We start from the raw sequence: 24,899 nt of genomic DNA, 5'->3' as shown, positions 1-24,899 counted from the left end.
TGGGATAGACTCCAGCCCCCCACGACCCTAATGAGGATTAAGCGGTGTATAGATAATGGATGGATGGATGGACATTTTTCCCTCATCTAATTTTTGTTGTTGTTGTTGTTGTTGTTGTTGTTTCAGGAGAGTGCACTCAGCAAAGTACCCTTCCACCATCCCAGCAGTGATGACCTTCTGACTACATTATTGCACCAACACTGGCTGACTTTTCTATCTGTTGTGTACTGCACCTGGGAGGTTCTTAGAGACAGGATGCTTTTAAAACTTGTATTTTCCAACATGAGGATAATATAGCCCTCACCATCTTCAGTGGCTTAATAAGTGAAGTGTTGCTTCTTACCTTTCCCCGTTTCCTTTTGTCTTTAGAGGACATTTCTGGGGTGTTCTGGATGTTACAAAGACAGTAATAAGCTCAAATAAAGAAGAGTTGCATTTGTTTTCCATTATGGTGTTTTTTTTGTTATTTTATCTCGAGCCGACATCTTAGCAAAAGCGAACATTATAGTCACTGAATCTCTTTGAATTGCTGCATCGATAAGGTAATAGTTTGTTATCTGGTCATAACTGAAGAAAAAGTAGGCTGACACCAATTAACAACTGCAGGTAAACACTAACTAACTCGCCGAGCTAAACAGAGTCGCAATAATCCCTGTTTCTGGAGCCTCTGACTCTGGTGAATTCACATGAGCTTACGTGGTCAAGCTGTCCTTAAATCCTACATTTAAACATGTTCATTTAAATATTAATTTATTCATCTATCTCAGTCGTTCAAATAGACATGAAGAGAAGATGAACAGGATGTGTTTGGTTCCCTGCACCCATTAGATGTTCCAGAGACATACACTAATCAGAAAGGTGATGGCTTGATTGCCGGGCCCCTCCAGATGTTGAAATGTCGTGGACAAGATGCTGAACCCAAAGCTGGGTCCAATGGCAGGCTGGAGCCTTGCATGACAGCTCTGCTGCTGCCATTGATATTTAAGTGTTATGACAGCTGGCTGGGTTCAATGTATTCTCTCTACATGGAAAAATGTGGTTAAAGAATACAACCTGAAAAAAGATATTGTAATGTTAAAAATAATTCTGTTCCATTTGTATTGTTTTATTGGTCTGCAATGCACTCATTTGTTTTTTACAATGTTTTATCCTTCATACTTGGATCTCTTTCTTGGGTTAACAGACAGTCTCTGACATATATCCAGTGTAAGAAATGTATAGAAATTAACCGGTACTCTGAATGAATAAGATTTGGTTTTTGTCATTCTTTAGAAGTTATGTATCCTGTTCAATAGGACTGTAGAGTGAATGTACATGTTGTTCTGAGCGTCTGTGCTGAGCTACATAACTGATCTTAAAAATCTCAAAATGGGTAAGGCAGGGTTGGGCCTGCTTGGAACTTGAATGGGTGACACCCCAGAAAAAAAAGCTGTTTGCTTTTTTACTTCACCACACATGACTGATAATGAGCACATAATCGTTACACATGTGCTTCAGTTTTGAATTACAATGAAAAGTGAAAATACAGAAAATCTGAGCTAGAAAAAGACAGTTTCTCTTTACGCTGTTCCACTCAGAAGATAATATCATGAATGAACTGGCAATAAACAGGACATGTTCACTGTTGAGAAAAAAAAAACTACAGTTTTTTATTAACTTGTAACCAAAATATTCCATATCACACCTTCAAAAACAATAAACAGCACTTAAAAGGCTTCACATTTAAATACACATTCAACCCGATGTTATGGTTCTGATGCAACTAGCAAACACAGAGCTCAACTTTGATTTTTTCACCAGTTCATTGTCATCCATTGTAGAAAACGTCTCCTCATCCACAGCCTCTATCTTCTCTTGGTTCCCCCAAAACCTGAAACCAAACAAACAGAGATGTTAGGCCTAAGTAACTGTAGCAGTATCTACGACATGTCTCTGGATGCTAACCATGTGTGAGCTACTGGATACCTTCATCTCCCAGATGAGATGAAGGAAGTTTGCAAACGATTGGCGTTGGAAGCAGCAAGCAAAGTCCAATCCCAACTGCCACACAATAGTCAGAACTTGAGAGCACAAGTTGCTGCAAGATGCTCAGAATAAAACACATGAGCTGTGGCTAGAGGACATTAAGTTCCTTCCCATCATTTAAGTTCCTTTTTTTTTTAGATATTGCTCTTTATCGTGAATAAGGGCTCTGTCTCATCACGTAAGAAACTATGGTTATATTATTTGTGCTAAAAATGCTTCATATTCAGGTCAATCACATAACTAACATATATTAACAAGGCTCTTTGTGCATAACTTACAGTGTCAGGACAACAATTCAGCCACAACAACAAGCACTGGATAGATGTCAACAATGAAGCAAGTAGGCTCGTGATGCAGGGGTCAATATTTAATACCCTAATCCACATGTATGCCTTATCCAACAACCAGGTCCCAACTTGACCCACAACCTCCACTGCAGGACACTTAACCCAAACTGTGACATTTGACATACATGTCCACAGTATATCCAATAGAGGGAAGTGTGCTGGGAGGACCAATTATATTTTAGTGGCTGTCAATGTGTAAATGCCTGTGAAACAGCTTTTATGCAACAGCAGATGCTCCATGGGAGTCTTTTGCTCTTTCAGACAGAATAACCTTAATTGTATGCACTTTCATGGTAAAGCAAAACTCGTTTCAGCCAACAAACCTCTGTGGTCTCACAGGGTATACTGTTGTATCGCCCAACTGTAAAAGTCATAGTAACAATCATCACGTCTCATCCTGGCCATCTCAGGTTTCCTTCAGACAAACTAATAGAGGGCAAAATGCCAACCAGATAATAAACATCCATTTCAATCCTTTCATGAACATATAGTCAGTTTGGTTGTATAACATATCAGTGGTGGTAGAGAAGGCTGATATGTACCAACTGACAGTCTGTATGTGGCTCTGCTAGCTAACAGGGAGTCCTGCTACCTGAAGCAGTGCGTGTCCCAGAGGAGGAGGGCTCCCCAGCACGAGGACGTCGGCTGTCAGTAAAACTGGAGTGGTTATAGTTGTAGGGCTGGTTTCTGCAAAACAAACACAATGCAAGTAACTTTAAGAATCAGAGTAAAACATAAGTGGAACGGTGTTAAAATAAAGTCCTGATTTTCCAATCTTCTTTCTGCCTACACTGCTTTACTAACCTCTGGCGACCAAAGAGATATCCCAGCATCCCTCCTGTTCCAAGACCAGTCCAGAAGCCCCCACCAGTGCTAGGAGCAGCCCGGTATCCTGGATACTGTTGTCTGTGAGTGTAGTCACTGCGGAAACCGTAGCCTGGGTTGGCACCAGGATAGTCTAAACACAAAACAAGACTAGACTCAAGATCTGGGTGAGGTAACTGATATCTTATTTTATAGATAATGGGTGGATGGATAGTCTTTGAGGAAGAATGTGCAGAACACGATTGCTTTATATTACTCTATTCAAACGGCACCATTCTGCATCAGTTACCTGTGAAGTCAGGTTTGAATCCGGGGGGTGGTGGTCCTGACGTAGGGCCATGATGTCCATCTCTGGTATACTCTGCCTGATGACCATCTTGTCCCGACCTCCCCGTGTTTTCACTGAGGAACAGTTTGTAGACGCCAAAAGCTAAGAGCAGAAGCACTGCAACAACAAGGAGGCCTCCTGAGTCCTGGCTACCTGAGTGGTCTGAGCTCTGATGCTGATGCTGATGCTGATGCTGATGCCCGTTTCCTGAGAAACCACTAAAGAAACGGGAGGCAAATCCACCAAGACCTGAGACAGAAGAAAAGAAAAAGAAATTTTGGGGGAAATTGTGGTGGGATTGCTGCTACTATTATCCTTTGTCCTTTGCACGTTACACTATATATAATTGTGTTTGTGACCAATAAAGGCCTTGAATCTTTGAATCCCTGAATCCTAGCATGTTAATCCCAGTGCCAGAACTGTGTGAACATAAAGAAACTTCTCATCCATTATCAGTCCTTATTATCATCTCCATCCTCCTACCTCCAAATCCTTTGAATTCACTGTTGGAACCCCAGCTGCCTTGAGTCCTCCTCTTAGCCTCTGCGGTCAGTTCCAGCGTGTACTCGAGCCCACAGGAGCCTTTTAGTATGTAGGCATCAGCAGGGTGGTTGTAGCCCTCACAGCTCACCTCAACGTGACCAAACCGGTACATGTTGTCCATATCGGTCTTGCACTCCCACTGTGATGGGAAGTAAAATGACCTTATTCAAATATATCAAGCATGATGTCGACTATGTCACTATTTGGCACTGTATACATAAAATTGACCTGAACTGAACAATTTGATTTATTAACAAAATAACTGCACATAACCCAATCGTTGCAGTCCTACTAATGCTCCATACACCTCATATCTCTGTCCCTGCAGTCCACGAGCACCTCCTTTCTCACCTGTACATCCACCCCATCCCAGCCTTTGTTCAGACACTGTACCACCTCTGGGATAAAGGCCTGGCAACCTGCTGAGCCTCCGACACACTTCAGCTGAGGAATTGGGCTGGAACGCCTCGCTGTAGTGTAGCGATTTTTGTACAGAGTCAGTGCTTGGATGTCCCGCAGCAGCACACTACCTGTGATGGGGAGAGAAGAAAAATATTGTTTTCCATCATAAAAAATATGGATCAGTGCCATTTTGGTTATGTGGACTTGTGACCATTGTGTGTGGAGATGGCCTGTGTAGGCCCAGTTGTGGCTGGCTGAGAGCTCGCTCCAGAACACCAGCTGCTAGTCATCTCAGCTAATTAGCCTGGACCGTGTCCGAAATCACTCCCTAGACCCTACATAGTGCACTATATCGGGTGTTCACCATTTTGGAGTGCTGTCTGAATGTCAAGCTACACATCACACCCCACATAGAGCACACAAAAAATACCACACAGTACACACCAGAGGCACAAAAAACAAAAATAGACAACAACACACAGCACAAAAAAAAAAACAAAAAAGAGAAAAAAAAGAGCAAAAAAACGTCACAAAAAAATAAAAAAAATCCCCCAAATATGCTTGGTAAAATTTAATTTAACCCGTTCCTAAAAGGGATAAAAGAAGGGGCCGCCCCCAAAAAACAAACCGCCCCCTCAAGAAAAAACGAAAAGGAAAAGTTCCAAGGGCCCAAAAAGTCAACAAGAACCCGAAAAATGGCAAGGAACCCCCAAAACCCCCCCAAAAAACGGTTGAAACGCCGCCAACAAGCAAAAGGTTCCCGAAAAATAAAAGAAAAAACCCCAAGACGAACCAACAGCTTCATTCCACAAGCTGTCAGAATGCTGAACCGCTGATCTGGATATGCAAACACTTCTTTATTTAATTGCTTTTAGTTTTTGGATGCTGAAGAAACGCTCTCTCATCTTGTTTGTACTACTGTACAGCATGTACTCTTGGTAGATGTCAGATGCTATAGCTCTCTAAAGAAGAAAGGCCTAACCAGGGACAAATTAGACTTTGCTACAAATCCTGTATGCATCACATCTATATCCTGGTATTGTAACCATTGTAGAAAATATATAGTAGGTTTAACAGTTTCCAAAATATTAATTAGCAAACTTATCTAAAATAATCCCACTATATACTGCTGACAGTACGGTTCTAACACGTTTCACTTCTATTTTGACAGCTTAACATTACTTTCGGTTCACTCATTCTACTTGTGTGTGTGTGTGTTTTTAACTTGTAAATGTGGTAAATTTGAAATATAGACATTAGACTAAATGAAAATTTTCTTGACTTTGCTCATCTTAATTTTCAATATTAATGGGCAGTTTTTTTTTTTTTGTTTTTTTTTTTTTAAGTGAGTCTACGTTCCCGTTTTTGGTGATAGTTGGAAAAATGAATCATACTTTAATAACCAGACCAACAGCTCCATTCTCTAAAGTGCTAAGTCTGATGACAAGAACGTTCTCTGACATGTCACGTTTAATTTGACGATATCACGTCACTTCCGGTCTATCCCCTGTGTTTTTCACTTGACAAAAGTTCTGTGGAAAAATGAAAAAAGTTTTTGTTTGAAACGGGCACGGAAAGACAAAACATGTGACCACGCAAAAACCAAACATGAGTTGTGTTTTTCTACTTTGATACTTTTGATTCTCAACGTTCACGGAAACCGGAAGACGGAAAAGCGGAATGTTTTGTCGTCTTTGAAACGAGTTTGACAAACTGACAAGGCTGTGAGCAAAATCCGCGCTGCTTCGTCGTCGGGATGCTTTGCAACATTTCCTAAACAACGGTCATCACATTTAAAAGACATTAAAAAAGAGCCAACGGAAACCAAACCTACCGTCATCCCAGCTCCTGGTGTGTCCCAGCAGACACAGCTGCAACACAGCCGTAATAAACACTTTCATCTCCCTGCTCTGTGCTCCTGGTAGAAGCTCGGCACCAGTTCTGTCTGCGAACAATCAGCTCAAGTTCTTCGCAGAATAAAGGTGTCTTACTTGCGTTATTACCCGACACAAAATCTGACTTCCGGGTGCGTCATCTGTTTTGCTGTCACTGACCAATGGAGAACGGGCACGCCTGCAGTGTACAACGAGGTCGCGTGAAATCCTGGAGTCTGGCCAGCAGGCGGCAGCAGAGACACACTGCTGCACTGAGTTCATTAAGCAGTTTTAGGTATGATAGATGGCCGCAATTCAGGTTGTCCTAGGGTTGCATCACTTTTATCAACCACGTGTACCGCGTTTCTCATTTCACACACAATTCAACTGCAGGTCTCCACACTGTGAATAACAGAAACCTGAATTAGAACTTGAATTTTTTGGAGTTTCACAAATCTACAGTTTGCTTCTGGTTTGTTTTATTTCTAGTTTAAAATATGTTTAATTCTCTTGAAGATAACTGCTCGTTTTATATGTTTTAAATCAAGTTTGAACGAGTCACAATGGCTGTAGATATTCTCACCTAGAATCACAACAAGTTGATGCTGTAAGTATCTACAAACAGGCAGCTGTGCATTTCTTTTGGGTGTCATGAGTTACCGGTGAAGATTGCTGCTTTAGGAAAAATACCTTTGGCGCAGGAGGAAGTGCACTGCATTCACTCGTAATGGGTTGGTGCTCCTTTTCCCCCTTAAATGACTTAAATGGGTTTCCAGAGGTTCCTGGTGAATGATTGGTGGTGGCAGCATAACATCTTGAAGCTCTCGTGGAGCATGTGTACCAAATTGCTGAGTTTCTGTATTGTCTTTGGTGTGTTCTATTGGACCTTCAGCAGCTATGTCCTGTAACTCCCCTAAATCAAAAGCTCGAATGATGGCATTTCCACATCACACATACCTTGACATTGAGAATATTTTGGCAATTTTGTTTTTCCACAACAACAAAACGCCCTTCCCTTGCACCTCACATTTAGATACAGCAAGTGTTTGGTCATTGTTTTGAGATTTGGGTGTTCAATCCCATAGTCATATTAACAGAGAGCACAACAAAGTAGTCGTAAAAATCTGGTCTTTTATTCCCTCAGTCACCCAATGTTCAAATCATATTAATAAATCTCTGGTATAAGTTAGATATTTACATCATTCAAGGGCCTTCAGAAAATGCCACATGATCATCTTTAGAAATGAGTCTATTTACATTGTACAAAACATTGCATACATTATGATCAATACACCAAACCTTCTTTCCCTTGTAAAAACAAACAAAACAGCAGTCTCATTTTCATTGTTTCATTTGTTGTCTTCCCCACCATAGGTTATCTATTTGTCATAGGCATTCTTTCCCCAACCCAACAACTCAGGGGTTTTTTTCCCCTCATTTTCAGACAGAGTGTTATTCACAGTCACAGTAAACTGGTCAGCGACTGAAATACTCAAGTCTGTGACAGGGCAGGCAGTCCAACAGTCCTCTGAAGCATCTCAGTGTCTGAAGAAGTTTCTGAAAATGAATGGAAAAAGGCGAATGGAAACGAAGTGTATAAGTTACTTTGACCTGCGCTGTTGTGCATTGGAAGGCACATTGTAGTAAGGATGCTTTCGGACATGGCCTGGTCAGGCTTTTGATACCATGTGATCAATTCAATTCTCACTTTCAGATTACTGTATTGGCTTCAAGCTAGAGGTGGCTCTTTATACGGGGGTGCTTTTAACAGACTCCTGAGTACAAAGAAAGAACAAATACAATTTAATCTTTCAGTGTCCTTTTCAGCCTGTTCAACACGTGTCCACAGGACCAACATACCGTCTATCTGTTGTCTTCTTTGGCCTCAGAGGAAGGTTGATGTATATCACTGAAATTATGATACGGGTCTATTGGCTCTTTATAAAAACAGAAAGAACAAGAATGCCTATGGTTGTTATTTTTGTTTGTGAACATTACCATGGTATCACTAAACCAGCACTTCCAAAGATTCCCCATTTTCACACATGTGGATCTCCTCGCCTTTTTCTAGTCAGTTCTCAATTTTTAAACACATCTGCTTCACCTGAGTGTTCTTCATCTGATAGCCAATAAAAAAAAACAATAACATCTGTAATCCAGCCTGAAAGTCACTTAAACCTGACTCGCAGACAGAAGCCTTCCACCAGCCAGTGTATGTACAACCACTCCAACCTGCTTAGACACAATGATGATGCAATTGAACCCTCCATCAAGAAAAAGGACTCTTTGGTAGGTGAGCTAATCAGTTGATTGAAAAGACCTAATAAGAGCATTACTACCTAATAGTTAGAATCGATGTAGTAAATTCATAAATTCATGTAGTGGTTTAGAAAAGACCTGAGAGCCCAAAAAAAAAAAAAAAAAAAAAAAACAGATAGAAAGATATCTTGTAAACAAAACCAGCATAGAGAACAGAGACAAAGCCCACCATGTTTCCAGTTTAGTGTTGATCCAGCAGGCCACTCTGAGGACCAGGACCTTCAGCCTCTACATGAACCTGTTCTTCTACCATCTGGAGTGTCTAAGTGTCTGCAGGATCTAGGACTATATTGACCCGAATTTGAAAAAGGCATGTTTTGGCTGATTACAATGATTAAACTACCCCGTTGTGTTGGAGGTGCACTGACCCTGGCTCATTTCAAAACTTTTTTTTTTTTCTGTAAACTTAGAGCATGGATGCATTTCTTGGTGCATGTGAATCCGGCTGTGCGCCCGCCATCACACAGCCACGATGTTGTTCATTTCCCATCTTTGAGTGGTTTTACTGTTGTCACAGTCTGATATGAAGACTTTGTGAAGCAGGTCAGAGCGGTCCAGACATTTTCCTGTAAGGAGAACACAGATGTTTGTTACAGGGATCCAAATGAATAGAATCTTTAACTAGTAAGCGATTTGTGCCGTGTAACTTCATGGTAGGCTGTGTCAAATGTAGATGTCAGCGTGCAGTGCTTTTTATGATCATCTGCTTTGAATCATGATTTATGTCACACATTGCTTTTGTAGGCCTTCAGCTCAGACTTTAGGGGAACTACTTTCATCAGCAGAGTTTGCAACCAGTGTTGTAGTGTCAAACTAAACAAACATCATTCTGCACTGTGACTGTCTGACACACTAACAGCAAATAAGTCTCATGGTACTGTAGTTGGTAGCCCGGTCCTACGACAGACAAATATTGACAGCTGGTGGCCGTAACATAACGCTATAAGGTCAGAATCATTTTTATTTACATGCCACAGCAGCATCCAAAAAATATAGAAAAGAAAAAAAGGGTTGATACATTTTCAGTCCACAAACAATAAAAGTTATAATTTTAAAAACTAATCAAACTGGGAATACCACCAGAGCCTGTGGCCCAAACGACTTTGCAACTTTATTGGTTCTAGTTTAAAGAGCAACTTCACACACAGTTTGAAAATCCTGTCCGACCTACCATCTAGCCGTCACTGTATGTTCAGCCCGCAGCCTGTGACGTAAACTACCTAACTCTATATGGCAGATGTGTGATAGTGTGCTGATCACACCTGAGTGTATTCAGCAGCGCAACAGACTTCAAGCTTTCACATTCTTAAACAGCAGCCAACTTCTAAAAACCATTAGCACACAAGCTACTAGTGGCCCTTTCAAAATTTTGATAAAGCATTCAAATTAATGTCATCAGTGTGAAAGTAGTGTGGATATTTACCTGTTGGCACGTGAGTAAACCGATGGAGATCCTGGACAGAGGGGAACAGGGAGGAGAAGGAAAAGTCAATTCTTGATGTTTTCACTGTTAAATGTTTACTGTCTTGTCTCACACTTACTAGCGTACTCTCATCACTACCTGTCCACACACACTGGTGCAGTGCAACATCAAAACATGGGCACTAAGTAAGTTGTTTTCTTTTTTTTATCAGTAGGCTGAGAGAGAACTTGTGTGTCTCACCTTGAAGTACTTCCACTCAGTGTGCTGGTTCTGCTCACAGTGAGTGATGATGATGGCTGAATTATCGCTTCCTCTGGTCAGGCATTGGTCGTACTGCATCAGCTGGTTGACTTGATTTATACGGAACAACTACACACACACAAACAAACAAACAAACACACACACACGCAAACAAACATACACTGTTTGATTACGGTTCTTGAGCCCATTTTCCCCAACAGCAAATACAATCAGAAGAAGTTTCAGCAAACATTACGTACATTAACGTTTTGGCTAAATAAATGTAATAAACTAGAATTCTCGCTTAGCGGCTGAACACCTCTGCTACCAAGTGAAGTTGCAGCTGACATCCATGCCTGTCCATCCTCATGTATGTAGTTAAAACTGGGTGGGTGTATATGATTAGTGTCAAATTCCGTGTAAGAGCAAATATGAAATATGTTCACAATGTCCCTCTTGTTTCTGAGTTACAGTGTCGAATGTTACCGCTGTTCCCGCCCTCTTTAGGAAGAACACGCTGTCTGTGTCTGTGATTGAAAGCCAGAGGGGTCAATTACAGACATGCATAATCACAGTTTTAGCTGGATGACTACTGCTTTGTTAGGCGATGAATAGAACTAAACTAAATAGAACTAAAGCTACTCTCTGTGTGACAGTAACAGACCACATCAAAAACCATCTTCACCAGGACTTTGTTAAACTACAAGGGGAGAAAGCAAAACACTGCATGAGGCAAATTATGTTAAATTACCTGGTTGCCTCCCATCCTGTGGCACGGGCCTATTTCCACGTTCCCTCCATTTGTGTGTCCCATACTGTCAATACAGTAGCTTGTCTCAAAGGCCCGGATCTGAACACATTACACAGAATGTTAGAGGAAATCGTTACAACGAACTAATGATAAAAAACACAGTAAAGTGTGTGTGTGTGTGTGTGTGTGCGTGTGTGTTTGCACCTACCTCGCCCCACTCTACATTTTTAGGAGGAAGAGGATAGTGCAGTGGAATGTCATATGCTATTTCCTCCATGAACCATTTGAAACTTTTGCATCGATGCTCCTCCCTGAAAAAAACAAAAACAAATAGCAAGGAGTTTATTCAACCAATGAACTTACATTTGCATATTGCAAGAAAGTGCATTCATTTTTCAGGTTATGTTGAAAATGTTTTGTTTGTCTAAAGGCCAATTTGAAGAGAATAAATTGTACACTGTGGCCATTTTCACAACCAACATGAACAGGAGGACCAAATCACCTACAAAAACGTGTACATTTATCTTCTGATAATTTCGATGTTTTGACACTATCTTGATAGTTAATCCTCGAGTATAGATACTCAATTGTCAGCGCAGACAGTGAACAGTCTTCTTTTTTTATTTTTATTTTTTACAGTGCACTTACAGTATCAATTAAAACTTCCCTTGTGTGGTGCCTATACACAGTGCAAAAACAAATTTCCAGGTTCATTCCTTGTCAGCAAGGAGCTCCAGTATGACTTGGTCTGCGGTCTAATAGAATGCACAAGATTTGAATCACGTCAGACAGCGCGTGAGTTGTAAATCATCGTACGACAGGGGTGTCATTCTACAGCACACGCAGCTCTTACAGTTGTCCGCTGTAAAAGACTGAAGGGGAAAAGGACAGCTCAGAGTCTTGGTGCACAAAAATGAGGGCAACACAGTACACTTTGCGAAGCGGGTTTGAGATAAATATGTTAATTACGGTCATTTAATGCAATATTCTGACTAGCTGTTCATAATACGACGGCTGCTAGAATCCACGTATACAAACATCTGATCCTAACCTTATTACTCTCAGAAGTTGGATGCAGACTGATTCTGGTTGCCAAAGCTCTTGATTGGCAGACATTTCCTAAACTGCAGCCACTGCAAATTTTTGTCTGAGACCGAGTCTGCAACATTGCAGTGTACACAGGGCCTTCAGACGACTGATCAAACAGAATATGTATGTACCTGAAGCGTTTAAGACCACCTATGTCTCCATAGGCCAGGGTGAGAGTTTCGGGACGGCTAGCATAGAAGTAGTCCTTATAGTCATCCCACCATACCTCCACCACACGAACGTAGTTCTGTACACGCACACAAAGAGGAACACAAAAGCGTTTGTGTCTACCTGCAGATGAAAATTAGCCAACAATATGGTACAATACATATAATCATCATGATACACTTCATTTATAAAATGCTTTTCTGGATTCAGAATTATAAAAGTCATGGGGAGAAAAAAAGAAACCAATAAACAAAACTTATCCTGTCTCTATGAAATTAAAGGTTTTTGAAAATCATCCATAAAAACTACACCTGATAAACCATTACGCATCAAATCACATCAAATCAATTTGGCATTTGAAGTCACAACATAATAAGGATTTAAACTAATTGCATGCAGTAGGTCTAACTTCACGTCATAATACACACGTGTTAAGAAGAAAAATGCAAAATGGGCCAAATGAATACTAAAACATTTCCCACACGATTGGTAATTATAACAGAAGAATGTGTGAATATCAACATGCACATATATAGATGTGTAGATATATGTTGTGTGTGTAAAATAATGATAAATGTGCTATAAATAGCTACAGCAATTTGTTTTCATGTAATGACACCTGCTCTCGTAATGCTATTGTGACTTGCTGATGCAACACAAACTGCAAAATTGTACTTCTCATTTGGCATTTTTCCCACAATGACACCATGATCCATTCTGTTGCCAGCTGTAGCTGTAGTAATGAGGCGTCAGACTATACACAGCTCTGTAACTGTGATGAAAATAATCAGATTTCTGGGGGTTTTTTTTGTGGTCACAGTTTTAGTTGTAAGTCTGCAGAGTTTTATGCGTCTGGCTCACGGTATTTCAAAACTCTTCTACCTTCAGAGTGGGTGAGGATCCGACATGTGCAGGTGGAGGGTTGCCTTGCCATCCCTGAAGTCTGTAGATATGGCCGACACGAGAACATGGTACAAAGAGTAGTTGGCCACCACACTGCCAAATCTACATAAACAGAGAGATTATTTTAAAAAAAGCATTTGAATGACGTGTGGGAAGCCATCAATGTGTATAAACGGGACTATTTTATGTCTACCTTGTATGAAATTTCAAAATTCTCTCCTCCCCATATCTGAAGTCCTGGGTCATACAGACCCAGCTCAAAGAAGAAGTCTCTCTCTATAGCAAAGAGACCTCCTGCCATGGCTGGAGACCTACAGGTATAAAGACAGACACACACATCCACAAGCAGACATATAAACATTCAAACAGGTGCATCACTGTGCAGCTGGACATTATTCTTTATATTGAAAGTTAATAAGATTTTCAGCTATTAGTGCAAACATTGTGTACTCCTTAAAACTGGTCAGAACATCAGACATTACAATAACAATTACAGTGCATTTCTGTCTTATCATTGGCATCTGCATAGCCTGAACGCACAGTCTGTGTATTAACAACGAGAAACCAGGGAACACAGATGATCAGAATGGCAGAGAAACAATTCAAGCAAAATGAGAAATTAGTGAAAGCAAAGAAAGGAAAAGTATGACAGCAATGCATGATTAATTAAACAGTGGTTGGGGGAAAGTGGGTGTGATGGTGCCCCAGTTCGAACCCGATTCACACCAGAAGCTACCCTATAGACCCAACAAAACGTCCCAACATAAACCTCAATGGCTTTTGGATTAGGATCCAATTATTTCTCCCTCAAGGCAGTACAGTCATGTTGCCAGAGCCCTTTAAAGTCCCTGCAGTTCAAGAGGGTTGAAAGGAAAGCAAGTTCACAGTAAGACTAAGAGTAGTAGACGTTTGAGTGTAAACTCCTTAGATGGAACAAATGAGGTGTGACAACACTGTGGTGAAAACTATTCACTTCCACCAGTAGAAACAAGAGAATAACAATAAAAATAAGAATTCAAATGGATAAATAGGCTTATTGCCAATCTTAAGAGTTCAACAGAGTTCAAGACTTTAGTGTTTTCTGATCGGTATTTATTTTAGGATTATTGCTGCTCTAAATAGTCATATCTTGCACCGAGCTCCACTGGATCTTCTAACAGGAACTGACCAAGGGAACTGATTGGTCAATAGGAGGGGCTTTTAAACACACTGATCTCTTATCTGGAACATAGCCTGGAGCAGGTTAGCCATTCAGTTGAAGATATACCCCAGTAAGAACTGAACCACCACCGTAGTACTGAAAACCCAGAGTTAAACCTGAAGTTACCTCAATAAGCTCAAGTCCTGCTTCTTAGGACAGACCTCAGTTCTTACCATTTCTATTTTTTGACTTACGTTAGTCAGTTCTGAGTTGATATGGTTTCAGCTGAGCATTTCTTCAAATATTAGTCAATATAGCACAAGTCTTAATGTCAGACATATCATAAGAAATGGTTCTGGTTAGTTGGGATATATTCACCAACAGCGCTGGTAGTGTTAAGATTAGTGAGGAAGCATTGGTTTTCTGTACCTATATGGCTCAGTGTGAGTTTTTCTGAGTTTTTTTTCTCTGTCTCCCAGAGGAACTCTCTTCCAGAGCATGCTCCAATCCCAGGCTCCTCTAGCAAAACCATCGCTGTCCCCTCCACCCTGGGGATCGATGTTGAACGTCTGGCCGTTGACGGAGTCGATCAGAGGCACTGTACAGACCGTTCTGACATAGTGGGTGAGGGCCATGCACACAACAAACACGGGGATAAGAGGTGTCGGGGTGAAGCACATGAAGGGAGAACACAGACAGCAGTGCCAGTGAAAACACAAAGACGGGTGGGGGTGTTGCACACCAAGACAGAGTATGACACAGTGTAGAATAGGAGAGGTGGGATTCAGGGATGGGAAACAGAAACACAAAAGAACAGGGGTAAGATTTAACATGCCGGATGCATTGTGCGTATACCGGTAAGGCTGGGTGGTATGTTTTCTCTTGGCCTTCTCTCTCTGGCTAAGTGGTACCCTCTTCCAGAGCAGGCTCCAATCCCAAGCTCCTCTAGCCAGGCCGTCCTCATCTCCACCCTGCTGAGGCTCCATAGTGTACTCATTACCATCTATATAGTCTATCAGTGGTACTGTGCATACTGTCCTACATACAGACATACAGATACACACACACACACACACATACATACACAAACCTTTGTATTGGGTTGTGGTGTTCCCATGATATATACAATGGCACCACTGGTCAAAGTTTGTAACAGTGAACAGTTGCTACTACTACTACTGTCCTCTGCTGAAAATCAAAGATGGATAGATAGATAGATAGATAGATAGATAGATAGATAGATAGATAGATAGATAGATAGATGATAGATGGATAGATGGATGGATAGATGGATAGATGGATAGATAGATGGATAGATGGATGGATAGATGGATAGATGGATGGATAGATGGATAGATGGATGGATAGATGGATAGATAGATGGATAGATAGATGGATAGATAGATAGATAGATAGATNAGATAGATGGAGAGATAGATAGATAGATAGATAGATAGATAGATAGATAGATAGATAGATAGATAGATAGATAGATAGATAGATAGATAGATAGATGATAGATGGATGGATAGATGGATAGATGGATAGATAGATGGATAGATAGATGGATAGATAGATGGATAGATAGATGGATAGATAGATGGATAGATAGATAGATAGATAGAGAGATAGATAGATAGATAGATAGATAGATAGATAGATAGGAACACTCGAGCTCACAACATGCTGACACGTACTGAGTGGCAGCATTTATAGAAACGACTTGCAACACGGCAGTCGAGAAAGTGGCGCTGTAAAAGCTTTGACATAATCCCAGCGGATGCTGCAAGTGCTCGCTAAAAAAATGATTGAGAGCAACCTAAACATCCATCATGTGAGAAAAACATCCTTCTGAAACACATTCATGTTTGTCTGCCATGTTGTAGTAAAAAATCCCTGACCATGCATTATACATTATTGATACAGGGTTCAGGTGTGAAGTGATGGCAAATACTGCGTGTGCCTGCGGTTGATTGAATTAAGATGTGAGGAACACAAGCATAAAAGTGGCCTGAACGACAGAACAACAAAATAGATTGATCGATAACGTCAACAATGTTAACTACCGTATTTCTGAAAAGAGCTATAGGCATCTGTAAAATATAAGTTATGGCGTAATAAGTTGACTCTAAAGCCAGAAAAAGCCTTTTTTATATAAGCACAAACTTTGACAGCTATCATATGTGTGGGGCTGATCAGGTGCTTTTGTTACCTGTCTTTTGAAATAGGAGCAACCAACGGAGCATACCAGTTGACCCCAACCTCACAGTGAGCATCCAGGTAGATCAGCACCTAAAACCCAAAACGAGACAAACACTTCGATATCTGTGTTCCTGTCTGTTTAACGATAATTACGTTAGTTTTATGTAATGATGCCAGCTTAACCTCTACTATTAACTGTTGAGTCAAGTAATTTACACTGATGGCACAACTGTGTCTGCAAAATATTGTGAGAAATATCACACGCTGTAGTAGGAACAGTAGCAGAAATGCAGTGGCATTAGGATATTACCTGTCCTTTAGTAGCCTTCTTGGCTCCAATACTCCTGGCCTGGATCAGTCCTTCTCTCTTCTCATTTCTGAAGAGTTTTACAAGACCGTTCCACTGCTTGATGTACTCTTCCAAGCGCTCCTTCAGATGGGCTAGACAGACAGGCAGACAAGACACGTTAAAAAACAGATAAATAAATAAATAATGAGCTATTACTCAGATCTATTATATTACTACATGCACAGATCATCAAAGAGGAAACAAACGTTAAGTCGTAACTCATTTTTATTTTCTACAATTAGAGATGGTAACAACAACGTTTTGGGGAGGTAATATCTACATGCATTAGTAGTTCAGTAATGCCTTCAATGTCCAATAATGTCATCTCTATAAAATAAAACCAAGGCTGTCTGATTGAGTTTCTACTTATGTATTTCTGCCGGACCTTGTGTAAAAAGGATAATAACACCACGTTATCTTCTTTTGTCTAGCTCATCCTTTCTCTTCAACTTCTTTGAAAAAGTCAGAGTGATAACGTGCTTTACTGACTTCACCTTAATTGTGACATCTAGCTTGAGCTACAATCACTTCCAACTACACGTGCTACCTGCATCCAGCTGATGCACAAAACGTACATCCCTTTTATCACAATTATTCTGAAAAAGAAGGCATAGTCGATACTGTTAGCAAAGCGGCAGGACGCCTAAGTTAATTTGTCTAATGTCACAAAACTGCTCTGTTGCAAGCCAAGAAAATAAACAATGCTCAAAATGCATGTTTTGGGGTCTGTGTGAGCAGATTGACTGTTTCCGTTCACACCTTTATAATTCAGCATTGGAAGAGTTGTAATTGAAGCAGTGACTTTCGGACTCGGGACATGCTTTGATTTGTACGTGATTTTTTATCCATGGTGCCCAATAGGACATCTGTCTTGATTGGTTGGGATGAGTGTGGGGATGAGGGGGGGTGGGGGAGTGGTTAGGAAGGGAAGAAAACAAACAGGGCAATCTGGTAGCACCTGGCACACCTGAAGAATTATCACTAACATAACAATTTGCTGCAATGTTTTGCAAGAGGTGCAAAGTCACATACAGCCTTCCAGAAACATCCACAGGAGCCCACTGTGGTTTTCTGTGTACAATTTAAAGGCCAACGGGACTGTCTTCAAGACCAACATCTACCCCGCACCAGTTGCATCAGTCAGGGAAGTGGAACCCATGAACTGGCCTTAAAACTGACCTTGCACTCTTGTACCTCGCGTTGCCCTCTTAGATGGCTCTGACCTCCTGTGTAGCCTGCTCTAAGCAGACACACCTAACTTGTGCTTCCACAGAGGCAGACATACAACAAGCAACAATCTGCACTACAGAAAGCTTAGAAGCATGTAAATGTTTGAATCGTTGTATAGAGAAAGATTTAATGTCAGTTAGAGGAGAGGATATCTGTAAAGTTTACTGCAGTCGGCATGCGTCTTTCGTCCAATCCACCCGCCTCTGTCCATGTAACCAACTACAACAGTGTAACAAAGGAAAGCACACTCACCTTTGTTGCTGAAGTCATCTATCATGACAATCTCGGCAAGGTACCTCCTAGGAGTCCTTTTGATGACACTGTGGACAGTTCTCATCAACGTCGACCAGCCTTCATTGTGGAAGACTATCACCACACTGGATGTCATCAGTCTGTCATCATAATGCCAGTACTTACACCTGTAGAGGTGAGACAGAGCGCAAAGCTAGACATCAGTTCCCAGGACAGAAATGCAGGAACATTAGCAGTTCACCTCATGTATCTGTGAACATTTGTTCATGACCTAGAATTTGGTGTACTAATCTTTACTTTGTGATCGTAGCTAGTTTAGCTGAGTGCAACATGAGAATCATTCCAATCACCTGTATAAAAACAGCTGGATGAAATGAAAAGAAATGTCATATTTTAATCACTATTTCCAAGTTGTTTTCTACCGTTTGCATCCCTTTTTCCTGTTGTTGTGTAGGGGCACCTACTGGATTGAGCTGCAAAACCAAACACCACAGCACCACTCCAGCAACATTTTGGTTTAAAGCCAAATGAAAAAGGAACGCCCACTAGCTCAGAGGAAGCAGTTTGTCAGATATGGAGCAAAAAGGTGGCTGTCAGAGATGCCAATACTATCATTCTAAAACTAATGGAGGTATGGAATGAACAGAAAAAGATGATTAAGTCATAATCAAAATTATTTGTGTTATAATTTGTCATTTATTGGTTAAGTGGTCCAATAACACTAGTGCAGGGCCTAGACTCACTTAGCTAACCCATTCTGCCATATTTAATGATGTGACTGCACCTCACTACTATTGTTATAGGGGAAAACAGACTTGTTTGCATCTCTTTAAACCAGTTACTATGGTCTTGGGTAGAGCTAAGCAAAGAATGCAGCTTGAGTATTCCCTCAAAATGTATTAATTTACACAAAAGGAGATGACCACTGTCAATTCTTGGCACAACTTGAAAATTTCAGTGTAGTAGGTTGTTAGCCTGGAGGTTGTTGTCAAACCAGTAGCATGTAGATACCAGAAGAGAGGGACAAAACCCTAAAATGAGCCGCCAGTTGCAGTCTAAACACACTTGACTAAAATTAACACAAGCAACAAACTGAGTAAACAAGACGGCAGACTTCTTTGAGCGTAAAAAGTAGTACTCACTCTTCATGGCGTATGTCACTGATCGTTCTATCCAGTGAAATCATATCACTAGCTACCATGTTGAAGCCAAACTCTTTGACGGAAGCCTGGACGGACTCTTTGTACTCTGGGCCCAGAACAAATGGCTTGGCTCCCTCTCCAGGACCGCCGGGAATCCCTGGTGGTTCAGGCTCCTTTGGCTCAAAGTTTCCCAGGACACCTTTCTTCAGGACGGGGCTGGTATAGGCGTGAATGTGAGGTCCAAATGTGACATACTGCTGCTGGATGACCTGCTTCTGGTTGGGCTGCTGGTTGAAGTCTTGGGGATGATCGACCTTTCCTGGAGACAGCAACCGAAACACCAAAAGATGACACAATAGTACAACATACAAGTACTCATAAAACTGCCACTTGCACTTTTTTTTCAGGAGAAAAGTCATGTTTAAGACAATCATAATACTACAAAGTATGCATTCCATTTCATCAGCTACACCTGCCAAGGTATCAAAGATATTTTAAAAACATCTAGATTGTTTCAAATAAACCAACTGTGGTCTGCAAAGCAAATTCAACTATTTCCAGACCTACGTTGGACTTAATCTGTTTTTTTAGCATTGAGAAACAGCCATATAAAACTTGTACTGTACATATGTATCAAAACATAGGCTAATGTCAGTCATCTCTACACCTGTTTTAGCCACAGTCGACAAAAGCCTGAGAATGTGGAGGTTAAGTTTGTATATGGGATGACTGAAAACGGAGCTCGGCGAGTCTCACCATGCTGGAGTCTGATGGAGTTGAGGTCGACTTCCACCCCTTCCACATGAGGCCAAGGCACCACAGGCTTGAACTGATCAGCGAGGTCTCCTTTGCCCAGTAAAATGTCCTCCTGTATTAATGGAGTACAAAAGAGGGCATAATAAATTGCACAGATCCAGAGATCAATGCAAATTAAAACTGTATACTGCAGAGCAACTTTAGGCAGAGGGATAGTGAGCAGGAGGATGCAGCACATTTGGATCAGTAGAAAACAGCAAGGTGGAGGGCACCCCAGTAGCTCAACCAGATAAGACGGTGACCCATGTACAGGGGCTATAGTCCCCGACACAGCGGCTGTGGTTCCAGCCAGCAGCTCATTTGCTGCATGCATCTCCCCACTCATGACTGATTATGATTGACTATAGCTGGTGAGTCTTTGAAGCCAAAAAAATAAAAAATACTTGGAGCCATTTCAAAGCAGCTACAGACCCCAATATCATCTTTGCTACTTACAATTGTTTATGAGTACAAAGCGCATGTCACAGTCATATCACTGCCATAATAAGGAAGAACACACAAGCTTGGACAATTAGTCAGGAGTTAAACTTCTGGCAAACCACTCCATGCATCAGGAAGAGGAGGCATGGTTTTCATGGTCAAACTGCTGCAAAGAAGCCACTACTTAGGATGAACATCAAGAAGGAGAGAATTCTTTGGACCAAGAAACACAAGGAATGGACATTAGACCCGTGGAAATCTGTACTTTGGTCAGATGAGTCCAAATTTGAGATTTTTGGTTCCAACCGCCGTGTCTTTGTGAGACAGGAGAAGGTGAGCAGATGGTTTCTGCATGTGTGGTTCCCACTGTGAAGCCTGGAGGAGGAGGTGTGATGGCGTGGGGGGGCTTTGCTGGTGACACTGTTGGTGATTTATCCAAAATTCAAGGCACACTTGACCAGCGTGGCTACCACAGCATTCTGCAGCGCCAGGCCATCCCATCTGGTTTGAACGTACTGGGACCATCATTTGTTTTCAACAAGGCAATGACCCCAAACACACCTCCAGGCTCTGTAAGGGCTGTTTGACCAGGAAGGAAAGTGATGGAGTGCTGCAGCTCTCTTATATTTACAATGTAATTCTAGATGTGTTCCTTTATAGTTTCTGTGTCTTCAGTATTTATCTACAATGTGGAAAATAATAAAAAATAAAAACCACTGGAGAAGACAGGGGTGTCCCTACCTCTTGTGGGCATGCGCTAAGCAGTGCAGAGTGCAGTGGTAAAAACGCACCCAATTCTGCTTTTACAGTTAAATTTTACAGGTAACTTTAAAAGACATTGATTAAAAATTACCAAAAAGACCAGCCCCAAACACAAATGCAGCAGTGGGATTAACTCAAGTACTTTATTTACAGTTCTGTGATACTGGCACTTCACTTGATTATTTTATTTTCAAATCACTTGATCCTTATACTGCTCTACATTTCAGAGAGACATCTGTGTCCTTATTTACCAATTACTTTACAAAATTATGTTTTCAGAACACAATACAAATAAAGCGGTTATAAAATGTGCTTTTCCATTGATTACCCTAAAGTAACTACAAGTAGTGCTGAGAAGATTAGTTGGTAAACTGATGAACACCACTCATTTTAAGATTCCACCTTTTCAAAAGCAAATGTTTTGCCACCTCTACTTGTATTTTTTTTTTCCATAGCTTTCACTTATTGGTAGGAATTTTGCGGTTCAGATGAGCGTAGCAAATTTTTTAAATATTTGGGGGGAAACTTTTAGACAATGTTGGTGCAGAAAATTGCGGTTTTTAATGTCAAATGAGCCCCGATGAAAAATGCATAGAGTAATCTCCAACTTGTAGCAACACGAGTGAATAATTGTGTTCTGAAGAGAAAGCAGCCTTCTCTCTGCAGGTCAGGACCAGGCCTCTGAACCCAGTTCAGAGTCTCAGCAGTCCATGCAGAGCTCTCAACCAGAACCAGCACTCCATCAGGAAGCTGTCACCGCCACCAGAAGTATCGTAACAATATTTGAGCATGATTTATATGTACAGTTGAAACCAAAAGTTTACATACACTGTATAAAAAGACATATAACCCATTTTTTCCTCACTGTCTGACATTAAATAAGACTAAACTTTTCCTGTTTTAGGTCAGTTAGGATGACCAAAATTATTTATATTTGCTAAATGCCAGAATATTGCAAGATTTTTTTTTTTATTTCTCCTGCTAATGGTAACAAAAAAAAAAAGATTTTATGACTGTGGTTTTAACACCCTGCAGCCACAGCCTTCCTGCCTTCACAAAGTCACTGACTAGTAGCTACAAGTTCTGTCAAAAGAGCCCAAATAAGTGTAATATCCCTTCTTTATTGGTGCAGTTCTGGAAATAACTACAGTTGAACATTTCTACATGTTATATTTCATCACTGAATGTTGCCCTGCTGATGACTTAAGGATGGATTAAACTGAATTTACAGACTTCACTAAGCAGACCCACAATGAATGAAACAAATGAAAATGTACACATTTGCTGGGCTGTTGAATTAACAAAGAAAGCTTTATGTGCAGTGTCACTTCGGTGTGAAAACATTTCTAACCACTCTTTGAAAAAAATAAAATAAAGTCCATGAGCGGACAATGATGAGCTGCAAGCTACAGTGAAATGAGGCTTCAGTAATAAGAGGAATTATAACAGTATGTCCATCATTTAGCCATTTGACTGAGTGATATAGGTCCAAGAGTAACTCCTAACTTCTTCTCTCAGTTCCGCGTTTAAGAGAAGCATGAACGTGGTGACTTATGCGGATATACATCCTGGAATGAAGTCGGAATCCGCGTTGATGTGACAGTAACGCGACCACAAGCTCTAAACGCAACTGTACATGTAAATGAGTCAGCTACAGCCACCCGAGCAGCACTGGGACCATGAAACAGCACAAACAACGTGTTGTTTCATGCTTGTCACATTAGGAGTGATGCTTTTACCATAGAACACACACACACACGTACACACACCTTAGCATTGCTCAGTGTGCTGTGCACGGTGGCGTGTTGATTGGAGTTATGCTAGCTCTGCTAACTATGTGTACTTCCCTGTATTGCACACTGTGGTTGCTGCTTTGCTGTTATCAACTTACCTTTTTCCCAAAAGGGCTCTCGTCGCTGGGTCTGGGCGACAGAGAGGACCAGAGCACCACCAGGCCAAGAAACGTCCCAATGACAAGCAAACTCCGTAGAATAAATCCTACTTTCAGCCTCATCTTGGAAGCTCTTCCCCAGCCAGGCTGCCAACAGCTGGGCTACGTTAGCTGCTTCGGCTTCTAGCAAAGGCTAATCGGCTGCTAGTGCAGCTAGGCAGCTAACGACACGTTAGCTCCTAATGTTCGAAGTTAAACGAGGTTGCTGTTAACTCAGCGGCTCAACGCGGCTCTCTGCTGGAACTGTCGTTTGTATTCCGCCCGGCTGATGAACGGTTTCCTCTCCTGTTCCTATTTCCGTCTCCTCCTTGACAGTTGTCTGTGACCTGCTGCTCCTGAGCCCGGGCACTGGCGCCCCGCCCCGCCCCCACACTCTGGCTCTGCCCAGCCGAGACGGACCGCTGCAGCGGCCTGATGCCGGACAGTGTTGCCACACTGATGACAATTATCTCCTGGTGTACATATATTACTTATTGTCTTATATATTTGCCAACATCCAATTGTTCAACCTGTCTCACGGCTCCAGAGCGTAGAAAGCTGGCTCAGCCGTGGATTGGACGTGGATTTTAAAAGCAGGTAATACTGGGTGTGGAGAGACGAGCAGGCGGTCTGTCTGGTTTGTCTGTTCGCTGACGTGTTGCTGGTTTGTTGGAAATGCCAAGGTCACATAAAAATGCAAGGATGAGAGCATCTCAGTGAGAGAACGCAACAGAGACTGACATTTGTAATACACACATAACTGACTATAAGTTAGTGAAGAATAAACAAACAGTAGTCAGTGGTAGTAATGTACAACGTTATTAATAAAATGCAAAGCATCAGGAATAATAATTACACGATTGTAAGGTATTGCCATTGCTAGTTTCAAAGCAACATAGAGGGTGGATCATAGGTGTACAGGGCAAATGTTCAACACTCAGACTTTCTTTAACTTAAGGTAATGCTTCTTGATGTAATAGGCAAAGACTGTTACAACAGAATGAAATCCCTTCAAACAAAGAATACACTGGCTGCATATACTGGTTTAGTGGTGGCTTAGCTGGTAGAGCAGGTTGTCTTTTAATTAAAGGTCTGATACCAGGTTCCTCCTGCACGCATGCATCTTATCCAGGAATTTCCATTCCAGTGTAATTAGGCTCAGTGGTGGCCAGGCCCTCAATCTGCTCCAGGGGCTCCTCATCTGGGGACCCTGCACTCTGACTCCAACTTCATAAAAAGCCGGGATATGCCAAAGGGAATTTTATTGTGTCAAATCAAGGCTTCTTTCTTTCTTTAGTACGTCTCCATGCTCACTTTGGTGGACTGGCCACTGAGGTAAATAATTTACTGTTATATACATTTGCATACACGTACCGAAAAAAAACCTTTCTTACCAATGAAAATTACATTTCAATATT

The 24,899-nt window shown here is 41.3% G+C and overlaps 3 protein-coding genes across 5 annotated transcripts in view; 1 reads left to right on the top strand and 2 right to left on the bottom strand.

Moving 5' to 3' along the window:
* Positions 1 to 286, top strand: part of cfap96 (cilia and flagella associated protein 96) — a 4,770-nt gene extending 4,484 nt beyond the window's left edge. The window contains exon 7 of the mRNA XM_008294287.1: positions 127 to 286. Coding sequence (XP_008292509.1) covers positions 127 to 181 — 55 coding nt within the window. The 3' untranslated portion in view covers positions 182 to 286. The remainder of the gene's footprint in view (positions 1 to 126) is intronic.
* A 1,331-nt stretch (positions 287 to 1,617) lies between these two features.
* Positions 1,618 to 6,500, bottom strand: saraf (store-operated calcium entry-associated regulatory factor). Its single transcript, XM_008294286.1, has 7 exons — positions 6,305 to 6,500; positions 4,420 to 4,598; positions 4,009 to 4,207; positions 3,487 to 3,774; positions 3,177 to 3,330; positions 2,965 to 3,059; positions 1,618 to 1,870 (listed from the first exon to the last, which is right to left on the bottom strand). Exons 1-7 carry the CDS (start codon positions 6,369 to 6,371, stop codon positions 1,845 to 1,847), a joined length of 1,008 nt encoding a protein of 335 aa, XP_008292508.1. The 5' UTR covers positions 6,372 to 6,500; the 3' UTR covers positions 1,618 to 1,844.
* Positions 6,501 to 7,455: 955 nt separating this feature from the next.
* On the bottom strand, positions 7,456 to 23,817 carry galnt7 (UDP-N-acetyl-alpha-D-galactosamine: polypeptide N-acetylgalactosaminyltransferase 7). Of its 3 annotated transcripts, none has more exons than XM_008294283.1 (15): positions 23,443 to 23,817; positions 20,310 to 20,421; positions 19,554 to 19,872; positions 18,412 to 18,578; positions 16,891 to 17,021; positions 16,591 to 16,670; positions 14,808 to 15,416; positions 13,431 to 13,548; positions 13,217 to 13,339; positions 12,298 to 12,413; positions 11,286 to 11,388; positions 11,078 to 11,176; positions 10,327 to 10,455; positions 10,087 to 10,117; positions 7,456 to 9,229 (listed from the first exon to the last, which is right to left on the bottom strand). In XM_008294283.1, exons 1-15 carry the CDS (start codon positions 23,563 to 23,565, stop codon positions 9,123 to 9,125), a joined length of 2,367 nt encoding a protein of 788 aa, XP_008292505.1. In that variant the 5' UTR covers positions 23,566 to 23,817; the 3' UTR covers positions 7,456 to 9,122. The 3 variants fall into 3 exon arrangements, with proteins under 3 accessions (XP_008292505.1, XP_008292506.1, XP_008292507.1); XM_008294284.1 differs by having other exon boundaries at positions 15,234 to 15,416; XM_008294285.1 differs by having other exon boundaries at positions 14,808 to 14,990.
* Between the last annotated feature and the right edge of the window lie 1,082 nt (positions 23,818 to 24,899).

The sequence above is a fragment of the Stegastes partitus genome, unplaced genomic scaffold, assembly GCF_000690725.1.
Source record: "Stegastes partitus isolate 25-593 unplaced genomic scaffold, Stegastes_partitus-1.0.2 Scaffold953, whole genome shotgun sequence".
NCBI classification, from domain to species: domain Eukaryota; kingdom Metazoa; phylum Chordata; class Actinopteri; family Pomacentridae; genus Stegastes; species Stegastes partitus.
The sequence above is the reverse complement of the archived record's forward strand: the minus strand, read 5'-3'. Positions and strand labels throughout refer to the sequence as shown.